This window comes from Nannobrachium achirus (assembly GCF_963921795.1).
Source record: "Nannobrachium achirus genome assembly, chromosome: 24".
Classification (NCBI taxonomy): Eukaryota; Metazoa; Chordata; class Actinopteri; order Myctophiformes; family Myctophidae; genus Nannobrachium; species Nannobrachium achirus.
Genome location: NC_137831.1, coordinates 49,164,962 through 49,188,119, shown reverse-complemented (window position 1 = coordinate 49,188,119; position 23,158 = coordinate 49,164,962). Strand labels below are relative to the sequence as shown.

The following is a 23,158-nucleotide window of genomic DNA, read 5'->3' as shown; positions in this document are numbered from 1 at the left end:
ATGGACATCTAAATGATGATCATCATCATCATCATTACCACCAGTATCAATATCCTTTTTAGTAGAATCATCAACAATCATCTCCGCCATGTGTTGTACCACTGCATTTTCCTTGAGTTATTTTTACCACGTCTCTTCATGGAATACTAATGTTTGCAATATTGCATACAAAGATCATCATCATCATCTATAAAGGGCTGTATCTGTCCTCATCGCCATCACCCCTCTTTTAAATTTCATTCGCGTCGCTCACAACATGTATCAGTGAAAGCCAGTGAAGAATGTCTCTCTCTCTCTCTCTCTCTCTCTCAGTCCTTCTTGAGCATCCATGGACCGATGTTCTCGCACAGACGTAGCAGTCACGGCAAACTTTTCGGTTTGCGCGGCCACGCACTCGACATGCATGGCTCTGAGAACAACTTTGCCGACGACGAGAACAGCACCGCCGGGGACAGCAACAGTCGGAGGGGCTCCCTGCTGCTGCCGCGGAGACATGACCGCCGCCGCAGCAGCAGCATTGTGAGCCAAAATAGCCTCTTGCCGAACGTCCTGCGTCCGCCCAACGGGATGATGCACAGCTCCTTGGACTGCAATGGGGTGGTGTCCCTGGTGGGCGGGGCATCGCTTCCTAGGTCCCCTGTGGGACGTCTCCCGCCTGAGGTGACCGTAGACACAGCATCTAGCGATGACGACGTAAGGAAGTGCGCATTTCGGCCTTTGTCATCGATGTGCTTACAGTTTGATTTTCTTTTAATCCTCTCCTCTTCCCTCACTATTTTGATATGTTTTATATGTTTTGCAAATGTGCCTGCCCATTTAGTGAGTGACATAATTGCCAGACCCATGAAATGGGTAGGCCTACATAAGCAAATGTCTGTCCGGGTTTTCTATATAAAGGGTATATATGATGATGACATGATGATGACATGCCTACAAAAGGCATGATGTCATAAATGATGATGACAGACAGGAAGATGCCAAGGAAGATGCCAGGGACAGACAGCCTATAAAGGGACAGACAGCCTATAAATGTACCATTAAATCTATAGGCCCAGAGGGTTGGCAGAACCGGGGTCTGGCACAACCAGGTTGACCTGGTCTAGTTTCTTTTACATTTTACAGTCGAACAGATCTGTTTTTCTTTTGACATTCAACGTTCAGCACTTTCTATGCCTTCATATATGTGTTTTATTTTTGTCTCTGTTTTTGGGTGGTGAAGCTTTGCTCTCTTTATTTTTATTCATTCGTCAGGAAGGTCAATGTAATTCCAAAACTTGTAATGTCTTGGTTGTAACACATGCAATGTTTCTAATCTCTAGGATGACACCGCCGACACAGAGGACGGAGAAGGCAAATGCAGAACCTGCTCGGAAACGAGGGACTTCCTGGACAGCCCAAAGGCCAGACAGAGAGCGTATAGCGTAGCTAGTATTATAACGGATACTATCGAGGGTGGGTAACGGACATTACCATCCTGACACTGCAACATGATGACTTTCATCATATTATTTAAAATACACAACTGATAATACATGAACACTCTCTCCTTTGTGCATCAGAACTTGAAGAATCGAGGCAGAAGTGTCCTCCTTGTTGGTTCAAGTTTGCCAACACATTTCTAATATGGGAATGTTGCCCGAGATGGATGAGGATAAAGAAGAAGGTTCAAGTGGTTGTGATGGACCCATTTGTTGACCTCGCCATCACCATATGTATTGTCTTAAACACAATGTTCATGGCCATGCAGCATCACCCAATGGACCCTAATTTCTCCAAAATGCTCTCTGTGGGGAATGTAGTGAGTGCTGCGACTTTGTCTGTTGTTCTTAAAAAATGTTCATTGCGAATACACATGAACTTTATTCATTAAAAACTTGGATTTGTCTTTTTTATTTAGGTGTTCACTGCCATCTACACTGCTGAAATGGTCTTTAAGCTCATTGCTTTGGATCCATACTACTATTTCCAACAGGGATGGAATGTCTTTGATGGTATAATCGTCAGCGGGAGCCTGATGGAGCTTTTTGTGCTCCATGAGTCCAACGGGTCTGTAATGTCCGTGGTAAGAGCAACCTACCGATGCCAACATGTTTAGTTAGTTACTTATACATCAAAACTGATATTTTATTTCCACCCACACAGCTGAGAGTATTCAAGCTGGCTAAATCATGGCCGACCCTCAACATGCTGATCAAAATCATTAGGAACTCAGTTGTGGCTTTGGGGAACCTGACTCTAGTGCTGGCCATCATCGTCTACATCTTCGCTGTGGTGGGCATGCAGTTGTTTGGCAAGAGCTACCAGGACTGTGTGTGCAAGATCTCTGCCGACTGCAAGCTGCCCCGCTGGCACATGCACGACTTCTTCCACTCGTTCCTCATCGTGTTCCGGGTGCTGTGTGGCGAGTGGATCGAGACCATGTGGGACTGTATGGAGGTGGCTGGGCCAACCAAGTGCCTCATCGTCTTCATGATGGTCATGGTCATTGGCAACCTGGTGGTACGTTGTTTCTAAGCATTGCTTTTGTATTCATGGTTGTATGTTTGTAACTTTTTTTCTTACTTATTTAGCCTTTTTAGTTTTACCTCCTTATTTTTGATGCATAGGCCTATTAACATTCCCAGTGTTCATTTAACTTTGAGGACCCTATTTTGCCTGACCTCACATCATTTTAAGACCAATTTGGTGGCCATGGGCGCGCCATTTTCCAAAATAGGGATTGATATTATCCATATTTTATTTTTTTTATAATCGATTAACTTGATTAGGTCCATTAGGTGAGGTCATGAGAAGTCATTAAGTTGTTATGTGACAGGTGCTGAACTTGTTCCTGGCCTTGCTGCTGAGCTCATTCAGTGCTGACAATCTCACAGCGACAGACGACGACAGTGAAATGAACAACCTGCAGATCGCCATCGGACGCATCCACAACGGCGTCTCCTTTGTCAAGTCCCTGCTTCACCGCGGCTGCCACAGTGTCTGTTGCAGGAAGCGAAGGCGTAAGAAGGGCGAGGACAAGAGCCTGGATGACCTCCAGCGGCCTATAGGACACAGCCACACCACCATGGATGTCATCAAGGACTTTTCCAAAAACGGCAACAGGGACGTTACAGGAGTGGATAAAAATGGAGACAAGTACATAGTCAAAACCATGAGTGACGATTCCATCATGTCCTTCATCCACAATCCCAGTGTGACGGTCACTGTCCCCATCGCTGACATTGAGTCAGACTTTGAGAATCTTAACACGGACGACATTAGCAGCCTCTCCTCGGATATAGACGGAAGTAAAGTGGTGAGCATGCCTTACTTTCTTAAGCACCCTATATTGTTCCCTGTACAACAAATAGGACGAATAGCCTATCTACAAACTCACACGGCATTGATGCGTTGTAGTCGGGGGCATTAAGGATATATCGCGCTAATCAGTCTAAAAGCACGAAATTTTGCACAGATGTAGCTCAGGGCATGCTCTAATGAGTCGGCGACCTTCGGGGTCGGCACAGCGGCCAAATCAAGTTGGGCTCCCATTGACTTTCTTTTTTTTTTTCTTATAATTTTTATCCCACGATTTTGCAACCCATTTTTTCACCCAGTGCCAATTGCCTATGTAATCCTGGGCTCTGCTCTCCCTCTGCCAACCTGGGGAGACAACGGACTGACCTCATGCTTCCTTCAATGCATGAGTAGTCCAAGTTATTTATTTTCACCTGACAGGGGGGATTTCCCCGGGATGGACGTAGTGTGTGGAAGGAACACGTTATTCCAACCAGTTCCTTACCCCTCCATCAAGCGCCCCGGCTGGCCAGGGGGACGCATTATTGAGACCAGGATTACTGCATGTTTTTGTGAGGGTATCAACCCTAGGAGACACGGGGAGAACATGCAAACTCCACACAGAAAGGCCCTATCGCCGACCCCACCTAGGGTGTGGGCGCTGATGACGCGGAGGAGAAACACGCCCCCAGCACCCACAGCGTCCCCCGGCGGGAGTCGAACCCAGGACCTTCTAGCTGTGAGGCAAGCGCTAACCACTGCGCCACCGTGCCCCCCCATTGACAGTCTAGAAAGTCCCATTGACTTTCTATACAGGAGGAAAACATTTTTTTCTGGGTATTTAAGTAGGATCTGAGGGGTCTAACTAGGGGTTTGTCATCACGCTGAATCCATTGCAAACTTTCCTTGGGCTCAGATTTTGTGATGGTAAAATACGGAGTTTCATTGAGCCCCGAATGTGCTCTCTCTTTAAATACTTTTGATTATAACCAAAGTGTTATTTATTTGGAAATGTATTTTATGAATTGTAATGCGTTTAACTCCTTTTGTTACTGCTGCTGCTTCACAGATGCTTTCCTGCTTTTCAGTGAGAGGAAACTTGTAAGAACACTTTAACTCTTATACTGCTTTGGACGTTCCTGTTCGCCCCAATTCTCGAGAGTGAGCCGCGCCAATACGGCCGTTCGTTCGTTTACCTTGTTGATGTCTTTAAGCTGATGAGGGGTCGCGCCGCCGTGTACTGTAATCACATCGTCTGCAGGGATGGTCTTAAAAATCCATTATGCATTAACATCAACGGAGACCAATTCTCTTCCGTGTTGATTTCGCTCAATGGCCAGAGTGTGCTCTCAATGTAAGGGAAGCGGGACCAGCCAAATTCACATTAATCCTTGCATGACGCCGCCCTCTACTGCCTGGTCTGCGAAAGCGCAGACCAGGCACTTAAAAAAGAAAAAGAAAAAAAAAAGTGTATCTGTCTACTATAACGTCGCAAAGGTAAGCCGCTTTTTGATGGCACCAGACCCAATAAATAAATAATAATCTGGCAGGGAAAAAGTTAATGTACATAACCCTAACTACTGACCACAAGTCACATGGAAGCCATTTTGCTCTTGTGTCATACTCTGGGCTGGGTGTTCCCACCCCCACCTTGGCCTGGAGTATGACATGAGAGCAAAATGGCAGCTGTGTAAATATGGTCAATTTACCACTTTATAATTTACTACTGTATAATACCGATAGTGTTTACATTACACTGTATTGTGTAGTATACCAAACCTTTCTTCAATCAAGATTCAAATGTGATCTGTAGGCCTATAATATTTTTGCTGCTTACGGTCGATGCACTGCAGTCCTGCTATTCCCATTTACAGTAGGCTACAGTCTGTAGTATGCTGATGATCCTATAGTTGAATATAAATAATTATTGTGTGACTTAAGTTGCTAGAAAAAACACAACGGTTTATTTAAAGCCCAATAGGAAGTACTTGATTGACTCACCTTCACTTTTATTCAATTAAAGTCCTATGTTATCTTGTCTGGGAGTGTTGAATTTCCACTCTTGACTTAACTCTTTCTGTGCCAAATGCCAAAATGGCTCCAAGGTTCATGTGCCACCCATGATTTTTGATTTTTTTTTTTAATGTTTTTGAAAAAAAAAAAAAAAAAATGTATACAAAAAACACAAAAGACGTCAAAGACGTCATTGGCAGAATTTGGCACAGAACGCCTTTGAAGGCTACAGTCTGTATACTACAGACTGAGCCGCGCCAATACGGCCGTTCGTTCGTTTACCTTGTTGATGTCCTTAAGCTGATGAGGGGTCGCGCCGCCGTGTACTGTAATCACATCGTCTGCAGGGATGGTCTTAAAAATCCATTATGCATTAACATCAACGGAGACCAATTCTCTTCCGTGTTGATTTTCTCAACACGGAAGGCTCAATGGCCAGAGTGTGCTCTCAATGTAAGGGAAGCGGGACCAGCCAAATTCACATTAATCCTTGCATGACGCCGCCCTCTGCTGCCTGGTCTGCGAAAGCGCAGACCAGGCACTTAAAAAAGAAAAAAAAAAAAAGAAAAAAAAAGTGTATCTGTCTACTATAACGTCGCAAAGGTAAGCCGCTTTTTGATGGCACCAGACCCAATAAATAAATAATAATCTGGCAGGGAAAAAGTTAAGTCAAGAGTGGAAATTCAACACTCCCAGACAAGATAACATAGGACTTTAATTGAATAAAAGTGAAGGTGAGTCAATCAAAGTTAGAGTACTTCCTATTGGGCTTTAAATAAACCGTTGTGTTTTTTCTAGCAACTTAAGTCACACAATAATTATTTATATTCAACTATAGGATCATCAGCATACTACAGACTGTAGCCTACTGTAAATGGGAATAGCAGGACTGCAGTGCATCAACCGTAAGCAGCAAACATATTATAGGCCTACAGATCACATTTGAATCTTGATTGAAGAAAGGTTTGGTATACTCCACAATGCAGTGTAATGTAAACACTATCGGTATTATACAGTAGTAAATTATAAAGTGGTAAATTGACCATATTTACACAGCTGCCATTTTGCTCTCATGTCATACTCCAGGCCAAGGTGGGGGTGGGAACACCCAGCCCAGAGTATGACACAAGAGCAAAATGGCTTCCATGTGACTTGTGGTCAGTAGTTAGGGTTATGTACATTAAGAGGAAGTGATCAGGCAACCAGACCACAGTTCTGCGGTGCAGACTCCTTAATGCTCTCTATGGCCAGGTGCAGAGCAGAGTTTTTCAGATGTTAAGCTAAGGTGGATAGCCTTACTTAAAATCTAATCAAAATGAAACTCACCTATAGTGTTCAGAAAATGAACATGTGTTTTCATGTAATTTGAATTCTGGGAATCCGGATTGAAATGTATTACAGATAAGGTGCTAAAAAAAGGTGCCAGACATGAAAATACTGGAGCATCTCATCACGCTTGATTGAACCATTTAAGTGACTTCATATCCATGACAAATCTACTGCAACAGTAATTAAATTGAATGAAACCCTTTTTCACTCAAAGTTGAATGCTAAATGTCCCATCAGCATGTATGACCAGCATGTTGCATGAAATGAGACGACTCTTGATGAAAAGATATCGATTCTGCTTACAGTAGATATAAGCAGGTAGTCTTACATCACTTTAGTGGCCCATGGTAACAGATGCCCAGACTCATGTACATGGGTTCAGTACAGTTATCGCCTGGTATTTGAGGTGGCATATTAACGGTGCGGGTCAACTTTTAAATTGTCATAGTTGACTAACTTGGCACTGACTGTGCTAGCTTCCCACACCATGGTAATAGTTGGACTAACTCTTGTTTTGTGTGGCTCCAACAGCTAATGATGGATGGTGAGGAAGACGACGATGACGACCAGGGCAGCTCCTCTGAGGGCAGCACAGTGGACATCAAGATGCCAGGAGAAGGAGGGGAATCCCTGGATCTTGAACCAGAAGAGTCCATGGATCCTGACAACTGTTTTACAGATGGTGAATGGCACAAATTCACCACATTTGTAGTCCTCCTGTCCAGTTTATACTTGGTTCCCTCCTTGTTTACTGTTAATGAATAACAAAACAAACACATATATAGAGAAATAATAAATTCAACATTCAGCAGCATGTTAAAACCCAGGCAGCAACCATCATCCAAACAGTGCTACAGCTGCTCACAGAAAATAGCCAATTTACTAGCTCACACCCACCTGTAATGTGACACGCTGTGATCTTTTAGATCTGCTGTTTTCACCAGATCATTGGTTATTGTGACATACACCAGGGTTCATGTACTCTCACCCTGTACTCCTTTGTATCTTCTCAGGCTGTGTGTTGAAGTTCCAGTGTTGCCAGGTGAATGCTGAGGTGGGAAAGTGGAAGGTGTGGTGGACACTGAGAAGGACCTGCTACAGGATAGTGGAGCATTCATGGTTTGAGAGCTTCATCATCTTCATGATTCTCATGAGCAGTGGGGCGCTGGTAAGTCTGAGTGATTCATAGTATTTCACAGTATTTTTGTTTACTCTCATCTCAAGCTGTGCGGCAGCTGCGTGCTTTAACCATTTTCATGTTGGTGTCCTTTTTTAACAAAAGTACAGTAAATGCAGGGTACATCTGATAAAGGTCATATGGGACGGAACTTATGCTTTTTATTTTTTAAAGCTTTTTTTGGGGGGCTTTTATGCCTTTATTGGATAGGACAGTAAAATTACAGGAAATGGGGGGAGAGATGGGGAGCAACACACAGCAAAGGTTGTCCGAATCGGGAATCGAACCGGCGACGCTGACAGGCATCCATGCCTATGTGGCAAAGCCTAAGTGGTATGCGCCTGGACCAGTAGGCCAGCAGGGGCCCAGGAACTTATGCTTCTTGAGCAGTGCAAACCGCTCCTACATTTCACTTTGTGTGTATTAGTACGGATCTCCATGTATGGAGATCCTTGCTCATACAGACAAAGTAACTGACGTCACGGACAGAATGGCCCATACAAGGAGATACCATGCGAAGTGAGTGGTGCTCACTTCGCACAGGTGTGATTTTTTATTACGAGAGTGAGAACTCAATGGTTTTCAACCTTTTTTGAATTTCGGACCATATTTCATACAATCCTCAAGGATCACGAGTTGCACACCGGTGTCGTGCACCTGTACAAGATATAGCCGATCTACAAGCTGATATACAGTGTCTTGTGAAAGTCACTTTTTCCACATGTTACGGCCTTATTGAAAAATGATTCAATTCATTTTTTGTACACAGAATTCTCCACAATATACCCATAATGACAAAATGAAAAAGATTTGAAAAGGGGAACTCCCCATCTCTCCCCCCATTTCCTGTCAGTCTACTGTCCTATCAGTAAAGGCATAAAAGCCCAAAACAAATCTTTAAAGAGAATGATCTGAAAAGAAGAATGGGAGAAACTGGCCAAAAGGTTTAGCATCATACTCAAGAAGAATTGAAGCTCTATTTGCTGCCAGAGGCGGTTAGTGATTTTGTAATTTTGAATTGTTAACGTAAAAGTAATGTAATATGTTTTTGAATAAGGCTGTATGCAGTGCTGCGCTGCACAAGCTACGCACATGTGACCTAATGTATACAGGACGTCACGTGACAAAAATAATAGATATAGCTAACACCACGTTGCACCATGATACGTTGTTAGCTTGTAGATCTGTTATTTTTATCATAACACCTTCAACCCGAGTTTGTCTTGATGCACATTGATAGCACACAAGAACCTCATTATTGCACCTATGATTAAGTGAGTTCTATTATTCATTGTCCTCTGGCATTAGTGAGACTCCTTACCTTGCTCAAAAAATCCCATTCAGGCATTTGAAGACATCTACATAGAGAGGAGAAAGACTATTAAAACCGTGTTGGCGTTTGCGGACAAAGTCTTCACCTACATATTCATTCTGGAGATGCTGCTGAAGTGGGTGGCTTATGGATTTGCAAAATACTTCACCAACGCCTGGTGCTGGTTGGACTTCCTCATTGTAGACGTAAGTACGCCCCTCCCCCTCCCCGAGATGCCTATTTTTTAAGCAGTTCCATTTACTTATCGTGTGTGTGTGTGTGTGGGTGTGTGTGTGTGTGTGTGTGTGTGTGTGTGTGTGTGTGTGTGTGTGTGTGTGTGTGTGTGTGTGTGTGTGTGTGTGTGTTACAGGTGTCACTGGTCTGCTTGGTAGCCAACGCCTTGGAATATTCAGAACTCAGTGCTATCAAGTCACTCAGGACCCTGAGAGCACTGAGGCCCCTGAGAGCCCTGTCACGGTTTGAGGGCATGAGAGTAAGAGAGACCCCCACTCCATACAGCTGCCCACCCCCACCCCGCCCGTCCTGTCACAGCTCACATCATCGTCATAGGTTTTGTTTCACTGTCTACCATCTTTGCTGCAGTGCCATCCTATACAATATACCAGTAAGGCTCCCTAATCGGGAGAGAAGCGACCGTAGGTCACTTATCTCCACAAATAGGGCAAGAATGTGTTTTGCCAAAATCTTCCTGATCCATGTTGATGACATGAGTGTAGACATACTGTGTAGTGATTTTCGTGATTTTAGGGCAAAATCTGTAGGAGCAGTGTCCAAAAATGTGTTTTTAAAAATCGGCCTGGAGGTGGCGCTATATGGGAGAGATTCATGTTGATGGGATGAGTGTAGACATACTATGTACCGATTTGCGTGATTTTAGGGTCATTTGGTCATTTTTGCACATTTGGGCATTTTTTACATCTGGGGGTCCCCCAGGGACCTGGGGGTCCCTGGAGCTCCGGGGGTCCTTGGAGGTTGTAGTTTGGCAGCCAAGGAGCGTGTGTGCAAAATTTGGCATGGATCGGGGCAACGGTTGAGGAGATATGAGCAGGGCAAGAGTGTGACGTGTGAGGTGTGACAGACAGACGGACGGACTGACGGACTGACACTTTGTGCAGGGTTTGATAGTAAATGCGACCTACGGTCGCAATAATATAATTCAAAGCATGGAATTGAGATATTCCTATCCTTTCCTTTTCCCTCTGCTCCAGCTGTTTTCATGGTTGACTTAAAGTAACAATTGGTTATTTAAAAGCGATCTTGGTACCGTCATGGTACCTTCTTTTTCTCCAGCTACTGGCTAATTGTGTTGTGCTGGAGGACTTCTGACCAACAAGTGCAGACTCCTATATCTTCAGATGGGGAGCCATCTAAGTCTAATGTTCTGACATGCTTATTATCATCTACGTTTTACTTTGCAGAACATTGGTGAATTGTGTACAGTATACAACATTTGTTCATACATGCCTTCAAACTTGCCTGGGTAGTTATACAACCCAAGGGGTCTAACAAAGTTCAACATCGCTTCAGATGTGATAGCTGTTACACGGCCGATTACCAAGCTCACAAGTTGATTGCTTGGTCAGAACAACAGTGGTGCTGCTGCATGTTATTATCTATCTATAAATGCGACAAATCTCTGTCTGCGTGCATGCGTGACTGTCTGTATGTAATCCGCGTATCTCGAGAACAGTTCGTCCCACCGGCTTCAGATTCGGCACGCGTGTTCCCCGCCGCGGCGAGGAGTGCAGTGCCGGGCCTCGACCCGACCCGACGCACGGTTTTCCCGAACCGGCGCAAAACGTTCGGAATCTCCTTATGCAGAGCTGATTGTTGACATCAGGCTGATCTGGAGGAAATCTGCGCAAGCGCTGACTCATTGTGACATCACTTCATAAAATACTCTGACATCACGTACACCACATGAGTCAATGGGCATAAATGGACAGGCAAACAGATCGTCAAAACGGGTCCTATGACAACAGGTATAATGGGGTTTGCATTAAAGGGGGAACCGGCACTGTGTCTGCAACACAGTCGGAGGCACAGACAGATACAGAGATCTCCATAATGGGCATAAAGGGACACAGACAAACAGATACAGAGATCTCCATATATGGGCATAAAGGGACACAGACAAACAGATACAGAGATCTCCATATATGGGCATAAAATGGATGCAGACAGACAGATACATATATCTCCATATATGAGCATAAATGGACACAGGCAAACAGATGGTCAATACGGGTCCTACAGAGATCTCCATATATGTGCATAAAATGGACGCAGACAGACAGATAACTCCATATATGGGCATAAATTGACACAGGCAAACAGATGGTCAAAACGGGTCCTACAGAGATCTCCATATATGGGCATAAAATGGACGTAGACAGACAGATATCTCCATATATGGGCATAAATGGACACACGCAAACAGATGTTCTAAACAGATCCTATGACAACAGGTATAATGCGGGGTTTGCATTAAAGAGCGGGGCATTCATTCCCTATTTACATTGTTCCCGAGTTGGCCAGGGCGCCGACTAGACCGGGCGGCCGAGCTTCTAGTTTTAATAACTCTATAACCTTTATATCCAACCTATAAAAACAAAAGCATTAATATGGCACAGACTTGCTGGTGTGTAATGCAAGCCTGGTCTGAACAAGGGTTGATAACTTATGTAATTGTTTGGGAGGGGAGGGTTGTCGGCTGCTAAAATCAATGGAGCTGCTATTGATTAGCTGCGAGAATTTTGTGGCTGGCTACTGTAGATTTGCAGGCCTGCTATGATGATGGTCTCTCCTCACGTGGTATAGCCACTGAATTCCCCCGTCTGCATGAATGGCTTTCATTTACATCTCTGCTATGCCTCTGCGCCTCTGAAGCAGCGCTGTTGGGTTGCTGGTTTCTGGGTGCTTTTAACGTTGAACTTATTCTTTCTCTATATGTGTTTATTTTACATTTAAATTAAACAAAATGTTGTGACTTCCTCCTGCCTCTACAAGGTGTTTCTGTTTTGTTTTGTTCCACAATGCAATCGTAACCAACCAAAAAACTTGAAAATATATACAATACAGTACATGACTACACACGTACAATACAGGCATAATATACACATATATGATACATATACTTCGATTCGTTTCCACCCTCCTTTCCTCATTCTTTCCCTAAGCTTTTACCTTGCTGGTGTCAATGACGTGAATGAGCTGTTGCTGTTAGTAATGCATGTGATGAGCTCATGCTGATGATGTGTTTGCGGTGTCGTTAGTAATGCTTGTGACAAGCTCATGCCGATATACTGTTTGCTACTATTAAACGTTAAATGTTTAACTCTTGTGTTTCCTATTCTCAGCATTACCAAAATATATGGCAATTTGTACTTCAGCACTACACAGCACAAAATCTGAGTTAGAGTTAAATCTCCTAAGTTAGCTTTCTCTGCGATTTTAATTTGCTACTCAGGATTTGTGCTGTGTAGCAATGGCTGGCTCTGCATATTGTAAACACGGAATGTTTCCTGTGTCACTGTGCAGTTGGTTGTCAATGCCCTGTTGGGAGCCATACCGTCCATCTTCAACGTGCTGCTGGTGTGTCTTATCTTCTGGCTGATGTTCAGCATCATGGGGGTCACCATGTTTGCGGGGAAGTTCAACCACTGTGTCAATCAGACCACAGGAAAGATGTTCCTTCCTTCGGAGGTGGCCAATAAGACAGAGTGCCTCAGACTGGGAAACGAAACGGCTCGCTGGAAGAATGTCAAGATCAACTTTGACAATGTTGGCGCGGGTTACCTTGCACTGCTGCAAGTGGTGAGCATGTCATATTAAAATGCTGAAAGATTTATGGTTCATGTCATACCATTCTCCATAAATGGATGGTCAATGTTAGTGTCTGTGTACATTTTAAAGTACAGATAATCTTTTGAATAATGAAAAGATGTAGAGGAAATTACATAACATTTTGCAAATTATATTCTTTTTTTTGTCTATACAGGCAACATTCAAGGGCTGGATGGATATAATGTATGCCGCTGTGGACTCTCGCAATTTGGTACTTATATTTACATATTTAGCAAGCCTGTTTGGTGGACTAACTGCAAGCTACAGTAGCATGCGAATGGTCTTACTTATACTCTGCAATTTTGGCCCCTATTAAGTAAAGTAGCCTTTGGAATCAACAGTTCCTGAGCAATGTGGACCATAAGCCTCCTGTAAGCCTGCTGTTCCTGTAGCATACAGTAGCTTGATGTACAAGTACAAGATATAGTGGAAATGACCCTAGTATGTTGCAGGGTTCTTACCCTCAAACCCTTAATGCCAAAAGAAGCCATTGGGTGCCATTAGTTTTTGGTATGTCTTGGCTGGGGTTTGATCCTAGACAGTGCTTTCAGTCTTAAAGTGGTTGCACATTGGTGCGTTATTGTCTCCACCAGCCGAAGGCTTGGGGGAGAGTATGTTTCCCCCTCCGTGCGTGCGTGCGTCCGTGCGTCCGTCCGTGTGTCCTCGCAGTTTGTGTGCAGCTAATCTCAGTCGCCGTTGGCCCGGTCGCTGCCAAAGTGAGCACACACATTCCCTGGATGCCAATCTAAAACCTCTGTCCTAAATTTTTCAAATGGGCTTTTTCTAGCGCCACCTAGTGGCCGATGTTCGCAGGACACATTTCTGTGCACTACTCTTACAGATTTTGTCCAAAAATCCTACAAATCGGTAGGCAGTATCTCGACAGTCATGTGATCGACACGGATCTGTCCGATTTTGCATATTCCTTCCTGATTGGCTAAGATTGGCTTCCAAAGTTTGTAGGATTGAGCCGTTTTGAACAAAATGCCTCAAATCCCAAACGCAAAGTGCAATTATCATGAAATCGCGCACACACGTTCCCACTAGGCCGAGGAAGAAATGCCACTTAATTTTTTTTAAATCAGCCTCATGGTGGCGCTATAACAGGCCGATTTGTGGTTTTACCTATAACTCCACCGATCAGTTTCAAACTTTGTAAGCGCACTCCCTAGAGGCTAAGGATAAACCTTTGCCCTGCATTTTTCACATCAGCCTTTTATAGCGCCACCTTTGGGCCGACTTATGTAAAACACATTTTTGCATATTACTCCTTGAGATTTTATCCAAAAATCACGCAAATCGGTACACAGTATCTCTATAGTCATGTGATCAAGTCCGATCGGTCTGATATTTCATATTCCATCCTGATTGGCTAATATTAGCTTCCAAAGTTTGCAGGATTGCTCCGTTTTTGAACAAAATGCTTCAAATCATCAACGCAGCTTGCGATTACCGTGAAATTTGCCACACATATTCCCACTAGGTCAAGGAACAAATGCTACCTTTTTTCACATTGGCCTGTTATAGCGCCACCAGCAGGTAGAGTTTAGCAAAACACATTTTTGGAACACAATGCTTCAAATCATGCATGCAGCGTCCGATTTCCATGAAAGATCTATGGTGAAGAACATATGCCACCCTTTTTACATTGGCCTATTATACAGTAGCACCACCAGGACACACGGCCTGGTGGAGACCTGTGCTCGGAAGAGCACTGCTTCTAGTTTCGTTGTGTTTTTGATATTCAAAATCTGGCCAAGGACGCCTCGCTGAGAGAGAGAGAAAGTAGGGACCCAGTGGCGTCGACAGCTGTGAAAAACAAAAAATATATACCCTGGTCCGAAAAAAAGATATTATGGACGAAATAGAAGGCGGCAGTGTGCAAACGTGATTGACATAACGTGAGCTTTATTTACGGAACCCGGATCGCAGTGCAAGCATCATCATTTCTACTGTTGATAGATAAAAGAGCCAAGGCTGCACGTAAGACAACTTGTCTTGATAGAATAATAGATGTTATAACTCTGTTCCTTTTGTCTCTGTTGTGTCTTGTCTAGGAGGACCAACCTGATTATGAGATTAATCTCTACATGTACATATACTTTGTGGTATTCATCATCTTTGGAGCCTTCTTCACACTCAACCTTTTTATCGGTGTGATCATAGACAACTTCAATCAGCAGAAGAAAAAGATAAGTGTACAATATGATTATTTTTTAGATTACTGTAGGCAATGCACCTTTCTATCATATGCACTTCTAGACAGTTGTAATAATATGTAGAATAATCCAAAGGAGAATTAACCCTCTATAAACAAATGCTTAGTAGACCAAGGTCGGATCTGTGCTTGGTCGTCTCTTTTTTTCTCCTAAATCTCTGCCGAAAATAGCCGATCTACAAGCTAGTTCGGTTACTTTCTGCGAAGGTTCCTTTCAGGCAGCCGCGGCCGGCCCATAGGGGCACTAGTGCGCCGAACCCCCGAGGCAAACGACCAGAATAAAATATATTTTGAATTCTGCATTCTGTGATTTATTTAAAATGAGCAAGCCAGCAAGGTAAATATCATATAATAGTGATTAACCAGTGAGTAAAACATATAATCTGCTGTGAATGCCACTCAATTTGTTGATAAAAATGTCCTTTGTTGTAGAACGTTACTGATAGGTGACAGTTCTGTGCGCGCAAAGATGTGTTTCCATTGAGTCTCGCTTTAATTTGTACATGCGCGATGCAATCCTCTTCAGTAGAATAAAATAGGAGGCGAGGAGCGCTGGTTTGGAGCGCACGGCTACTCCGTGCTGTAGCAGCTGGAGTCGGCTCAGGCAGCCTCTCCAGTGGGATTTATGGCTTATTTGAAGTGAACCAGCGCCATGGATCTGGCTGACTTAAAAGCACCGTTCAATCACTGTACTCAGTCAGTACTCTGTGGAGTTGCAAGGAGATGTTGAATTTGCCTGAAAAGGCGAGCACACGTAAGAAAGGCGAGCACACGTAAGATATTGTCATTAAGTGTGCCTGCCATGCAATGGCAGAACACTTATTGTACTCGCTCATACTTAAGTCGGACGGACGGACGGACGGACGGGCGGACGGACGGGCGGACGGACGATAATGTTCCCCAAATTTCGGCACGTAACTACTGCCGCACCATTTATACGCCACCCCCGCAATATATATAACAATACGTGCGGCTCGGCCGGGAATGGTGTGCTATTACTTTTCTTTCCGATCCACGTTACCATGGCGACGTAATTGGCAAAAAACTATGCTTAATTTTCCCCATTGACTTATAATGGGAAAATGCAAAAAATCACATTCAAGTATTTTTCTCTCGCAAACCATAGGGGCTACAGTTTCAAAACTTGGAGAGGAGATTCATAATAATTTTAAGAATTAATCACTCGGCCTCATGGTGGCGTTATAACGGCCCACTTTACGTTTTGCCCCGTATTTTTCTCTCGCAAACCATAGGGGCTACAGTTTCAAAACTTGGAGAGGAGATTCATAATAATTTTAAGAATTAATCACTCTGCCTCATGGTGGCGTTATAACGGCCCACTTTACGTTTTGCCCTGTAACTCTCCCCTTATAGGCCACGCCCATTTGCGTCAGGATAGATTTTCCGCCATTTGGAATATTCTCCAAAACACCATTTTTGCTCCTTTTCCTACATATTTTCTTCAAATGTCACAAAAATCGGTACACATGATCTTTGAACCCATGCAATGAAGGGGATATTTCGCTAGTCCATACCATTCATTCGTAACAGGCTTCCAAAGTTAGCGGGAGGGGCCCGTTTCGCAAAAAATAGCCATAAATCACAAACAAAAGTCGAGTCAACACTGAATTTTAACCACAGGTCACGGATGGCATACTCAACAAATCCCCAAAAGCATTTCCACTTCGACCCATAGGAGGCGTCACAAACGCGCAAAACGTAACCGTTTCGTGCCAGACCGCGTTTTTCAGGGGGAACGACCCTCTCAAAACGAAACACAGACAACTTGGTGGATGGTCTCACAGTCCAAACCGCTACCCAAGGTTGCACATTTAGCGAGCTGCAGGCACACTTGTTAAAATTGACTCTGTCAATTCTAGTTATTAAGTGTGCCTGCCATGCAATGGCAAAACACTTATTGTACTCGCTCATACTTAAGCCGGACGGATGGGCGGACGGACGGTAATATTCCCCAAATTTCGGCACGTTACTACTGCCGCACCATTTACGCCACGCCTGCAATATATACATCAAAACGTGCGGATCGGCCGGGAATGGTGTGCTATTACTTTTCTTTCTGATCCGCGTTACCATGGCGACGTAATTGGCAAAAATTTTCCCCATTGACTTATAATGGGAAAATGCAAAAATTCACATTCAAGTATTTTTCTCTCGCAAACCATAGGGGCTACAGTTTCAAACCTTGGAGAGGAGATTCATAATAATTTTAAGAATTAATCGAAAAATAATGACATCACTCGGTCGGTAGAGTTAGCGACCCGTTCGGTAGATTTAGCAACCCGGTCGGTGATTTTGCGGCCCGGTCGGTGATTTAGCGACCCAGTCGGTAGATTTAGCTTTAGCGACCCGGTCGGTGATTTAGGGTTAGGCTTAGGGTTAGGCTTAGGGTTAGGAACTTAGGGTTAGGGTTAGGGTTAGGGTTAGGGTTAGGGTTAGGGTTTGGGTTTGGGTTTGGGTTAGGGTTAGCAGCCCGGTCGGTGGATAAGCAACCTGGTTGGTGGATTTAGCGACCCGGTCGGTGGATTTAGCGACCCGGTCGGTGGATTTAGCGACCCGGTCGGTGATTTTGCGGCCCGGTCGGTGATTTTGCGACCTGGTCGATAGATTTAGCGACCCGGTCGCTGAAAACTACCGACCCGGTTACAACCCGGTTGGAGGTCGCTAAATGATCTCGCCCTCTCTCGATCTAACTCCAGATCACGTTCATGTTTAAAATGAGCCCTTCTCTACCGGCCGTTATTTTTCTTCGAAAATTTCAGAAATACTCTGATTTCACCCCAAGCCTCCAAAATATATTTTTAAAAAAATCAATAAAATCAAGGCACTCAGCCTACATAGAACTTTTTCTGTCTTTTTTTTTTTTTTACAAAAATGGTTAACTACTGTCAAGTGTAGTGGTCAGGGCATATGCCTTTCATGCATAAGGTCGTTGGATCGAATCCCGTCTGGGGTTCATATAAGCATAAAACCATGACAATTGGTAGACTTTACAGTTTGGGTCCTTGAATAATGTCTGATATGGAGCCTTCCCAAAAATGTCCCTCCTTGATTCGTATTTTAATATCCGCCATTACATATAATGTATTTTGCATCATAACTCCTGAACCAAGCATTATAATACAAACTGTGATGTCTACACCTATGTTGTGATGGCCAAGGATTGCAATGATATCATGTGTCAGCTCAGTGGCCTAGTGGTTTGCGTGTCTGCCCTGAGACTGGGAGGTCCGGGTTCAAACACGGGTCGGGTTTGATTGATTGATTGAAGACTTTATTAGAAGTTTGCACAGGAAAAGGTACAGTTTCATGACGGTACAGTTCACTGGTACAAGGTCTACTAAAAGGAGATCCATGAAAAGACTAAGCTTATTTCCACAGTAAACCATTTAAGTATCTCATATAACATTGAATGACAGACGAATAGAACACAGTACTATGCAGTAGATATGTAAAGAAAAAAAAAGAGTCTAAACAAACAGTAAGTACCTGTATATACAAAGAAGGGGCAGGGGAGGGTAGGGTTGGGTATCTGAAAATCACACAAATCAGTACACAGTATCTCTACAGTGATGTAATCATGACAGATTTGTCCGATATCATATTCTATCTAATTGTCTAACATTGAATCAAGGTTTGCAGGATTGCTCCTTTTTGAACAAAATGACTCAAATCATGAACGCAGCCTGCTTTGTGTGTGAGATTTTGCACACACATTCCCACTAGGCCAAGGAACAGATGCCACCCTTCTCACATTGGCCTGTTATAGCGCCACCAGCGGGTCAACTTTAGTAAAACACATTTTTGGAACAAAATGCCTCAAATCCCGCATGCAGCGTCCGATTGCTGTGAAAGTAAGTGAATGAGACTGAAAATTACCCTAGCTGTCAAACATTTTCCCAGCCATTTTAAAAAAGACACCCCGGCCAAATGTGTTTAATAACCCTCCTAGATGACAAATACATTGAGAAACGGACCTTTGCTCTCGTGGTCACGGAACTGAAATTTTTTACCTAACTAGGCCAAAAAAAAAAAACACCCGACCTGCCAGAGACCTGTTCGGAAGAACACTGCTTCTAGTTTTTCTTTGATTTCTTCTTTGCTTTCCCTTGATGCTTTTTTGCTTTCCTGCTTTTTCTGGCTTGGCCAATTTATCGCTGCTTGCAGCTATATTTATATTATTATTATTGTAATCATCAGCCGCCACTTCTTTCAGGAGGGAGGGAGTAGACAGAAATGGTGTCGTCACTGTCGGACAAAATCCTCGTATCTCCTCGTATCTCACTCTGTGTGCTTGTAGATTGGCTATTTTCACTAGTTTAGATCACTTTTAAAACGATAAATACAAAACGAATGGTTTTGGACATACAAGGTTTCCACCCGACCATGGCAATATTATAATGAGCATTAGTGAGGAACCAATCATAGTTGACAACGGGTTCAGTTGCCACTTCAAGTGTTTAAATCAAGTCAACAATGTTTTCAGTGATTTAACATTATCTTGTATTCCCTCTTTACTTTGGAGGTCAAGACATCTTCATGACTGAAGAACAGAAGAAGTATTATAATGCCATGAAAAAGCTGGGTTCCAAGAAACCGCAAAAGCCTATTCCCAGACCAGCAGTACGTCAAAACGTCCTTATTGTTAATTGTGTTTAACTACAGTTATAATGTTTTACACTTGGATACATTTTACACTCTTGGAATTAAATTGACACAGAGAATTTCACTGTACAAACATGTTTCCCTTGTAGTTACTCTTTTTTATTTTATCGTTATGTCTGTTTCAGAACAAGTATCAAGGATACGTTTTCGATTTCACCACAACGCAAACCTTTGACATTGTAATCATGGTTGCCATATGCCTTAACATGGTTACCATGATGGTGGAAACGGATGAGCAGACTCGGGAAATGACCATCGTTCTGTACCAGATCAATGTAATCTTCATTGTCCTCTTCACCGCAGAGTGTTTACTGAAGATGGTCTCTCTGCGCCAGTACTATTTCACCATGGGTTGGAATATATTTGACTTCATCGTAGTTATCCTGTCAATTATTGGTAAGACTCCTGAATGATCATTTTGATCAGCTCATTGATTTTATAAAAAAAAAAAAGAAACCTGGCAAATGTCATTCATTCACAACAGATTGCCTAACAATGTCATTTTGCACTGACAGCAGGGGCATAATCGGGCCACACTCTCACTCACACACACACACACACACACACACACACACACACACACACACACACACACACACACACACAGCACACTCACACACGTCCCACATCTGTATGTATGTATGTTCCCCCATACCACATTGGCCAAGCTTCGCGGGATGCTTGATGAAATTAACTCATAAATAGCACCGCGTACCTGGGCATGAATTTTGTTCAATGTCAACCATCCTTTTTCTACATATTTTGTTATCCACGCTGCCAGGGTTCTGAGCTGCACTGCCCAATGATAATGTTTTATATTAAGTAGGATAAGGCCCCTTTCTTGTTTTAGGTAACAGTTTAAGAGTGTTTATTCTAATCCAGGCTTCTTGACATGTGATATAGGCTAAGCGTGTTACTTGTTATTACTACTTGTTATACTGTTAATCTTATCTATTGCTATTTCTGTTTTCCAGGTATGTTCCTCTCTGAAATGATTCAGAAATATTTTGTGTCGCCTACTTTGTTCAGAGTAATCCGATTGGCTCGGATCGGCCGCATACTTCGCCTCATTAAAGGTGCCAAAGGAATCCGCACACTCCTGTTTGCCTTGATGATGTCACTTCCTGCCTTGTTCAACATTGGACTCCTGCTCTTCTTAGTGATGTTTATCTATGCCATCTTCGGAATGTCGAACTTCGCTTACGTCAAGAAAGAAGCGGGCATTGATGACCTCTTCAATTTTGAGACGTTTTACAACAGCATGATGTGTTTATTCCAGATCACCACCTCAGCAGGGTGGGACGGCCTACTGGCTCCCACTCTCAACAGCAAAGACTGCGTAAACCCTCTTGTGGGGATTATCTTCTTTGTCAGCTACATTATCATCTGCTTTCTTGTTGTGATCAACATGTACATAGCAGTCATCCTGGAGAACTTCAATGTGGCCACTGAGGAGAGCACCGAGCCGCTGAGCGAGGACGACTTTGAGATATTCTACGAAGTCTGGGGGAGGTTTGACCCTCGCGTTACCCAGTTCGTGGAGTTTGTCAACCTGTCTGACTTTGCAGACGCCCTGGCGCCTCCACTGCGCATACCCAAACCCAATAAGGTCCAACTCATCTCCATGGATTTGCCAATGGTGAGCGGTGGGCGCATTCATTGCCTGGACATTCTGTTTGCATTCACCAAACGTGTCCTGGGGGATGGAGGGGAAATGGACATGCTGAGGGCGCAGATGGAGGAGCGTTTCATGGCCTCCAACCCCTCCAAGGTGTCCTACGAACCTATCACCTCCACCCTCCGCCGCAAACAGGAAGAACTGTCGGCCGTGGTCATACAGAGAGCATTCAGACGATACCTGATGTTGCACACTGCCTTTAGACCCTCAAACGCGTTGAAAGAGGGGAGCAGGGAGACTCTCTGTGATAAAGAGGACCTCGTCACAGACAAATTAAATGTCATTCCTGCTTCGGATAAAAATGACTCGACGCCCTCCACAGCCTCGCCGCCCTCGTATGACAGTGTGACAACACCAGACAAAAACAAATATGAGAAAGACCGAAGTGAAAAAGAGGTCCTTGGTAAAGATGTTAGGGAGGAAGATATGTAAGGGATTATAGAAGATCCAACAAAGACGTTTAATTATAATGACAAATTGTTTACAGCCTTTGAATTGTGTACATCCATTGGACTCCCTTTTTATTGTGGATATCTATGCCAAACTGACAATGCTTACTTGAAACTACTACTGTAGGTTTGTGCCTAAAACAAAACAATCACTCCATTCAGGCTGCTACAAACCATTTATTTAGTATTTGGTGGTATTACTGTAAGGAGTTAGAATGGCTTGTGGCTATGTGTAACAATGGGCACACATTTGAGCATTTTTACAGAGTTAAAATAATGTTTTAACTTCTGAAGCTATTTAATTAGTGTCTTGAAATGGTTATTGTTGTATTATTTTGTTTAGTTTTTCCAGAGAAACAGATTTTATTTCAGTGATAATACTTTTTATACATTTTTTATTTATAAAGAGAGTTATTGCTTCAGTTCAAGGTTAGCTTGGGAAAGTAAAATGGCAACTATACTTTGCACTTTAAACATTTGTTGATTCAACTGTAATCGTTCACACAGATACACATGCACACACAGATTTTACTTCCTACCTACTTATGTAGTGCATCTGTAAAAAGCTTTATTAGGAGTAACACTAACCACATACCATTTCACCAACCAACCACCATGCCCTCAGTATGGAGCTGCTGTTTTAAACAGCAGAAAAATCCAGTGTCCTTTTCACACTGTAAAGAACCTGGTAAGGTATGATGCATTATATCCATGCTCAGAATCCCCTTGAAAATCTTTGAAATTCTGGTTCTATTCTATATGTACCAGAAAACGTTCATTGAGTATACTATATATATATATATATATATATATATATATATATATATATATATATATAATGCTTTTACCTGGTCATGGACGTGATGTATCGTTTAAAGGCTGAAAGATGACTATATAAACTGTTATGTTTAGGAATTATCTTCCTTTTTTCACCCCCCCTTTTTTTTAAAGGAATAATCCAGTGTTTAACTAATGGCATTGTTATATGACCATACTCTCTGCACAACATATAGGACTACTGTTTTTCAACCTGCACTTCTTTATATTGCCTCTTGATCTAATGATTTGAAGGGAAGAGGGTTTTTAATGGGATGTTTTGCATATTGCCGTACTTGGTAAACTGTAATCACAGTTTACCTCTCATTCCTTATCATAC

General features: G+C 43.1%; 1 protein-coding gene across 1 annotated transcript in view; it reads left to right on the top strand.

Moving 5' to 3' along the window:
• The window catches only part of LOC308280356 (sodium channel protein type 2 subunit alpha-like), a gene marked incomplete at both ends in the record, with an annotated part of 57,192 nt that extends 35,207 nt beyond the window's left edge, over positions 1-21,985 (top strand). The window contains 16 exons of the mRNA XM_080720618.1: positions 313-693; positions 1,320-1,452; positions 1,560-1,798; positions 1,898-2,062; positions 2,143-2,499; positions 2,816-3,295; positions 7,150-7,300; positions 7,632-7,786; positions 9,140-9,313; positions 9,478-9,600; positions 12,669-12,944; positions 13,129-13,185; positions 15,032-15,166; positions 19,729-19,833; positions 20,001-20,271; positions 20,850-21,985. Coding sequence (XP_080576744.1) covers positions 313-693; positions 1,320-1,452; positions 1,560-1,798; positions 1,898-2,062; positions 2,143-2,499; positions 2,816-3,295; positions 7,150-7,300; positions 7,632-7,786; positions 9,140-9,313; positions 9,478-9,600; positions 12,669-12,944; positions 13,129-13,185; positions 15,032-15,166; positions 19,729-19,833; positions 20,001-20,271; positions 20,850-21,985 — 4,338 coding nt within the window. The remainder of the gene's footprint in view (positions 1-312; positions 694-1,319; positions 1,453-1,559; positions 1,799-1,897; positions 2,063-2,142; positions 2,500-2,815; positions 3,296-7,149; positions 7,301-7,631; positions 7,787-9,139; positions 9,314-9,477; positions 9,601-12,668; positions 12,945-13,128; positions 13,186-15,031; positions 15,167-19,728; positions 19,834-20,000; positions 20,272-20,849) is intronic.
• Between the last annotated feature and the right edge of the window lie 1,173 nt (positions 21,986-23,158).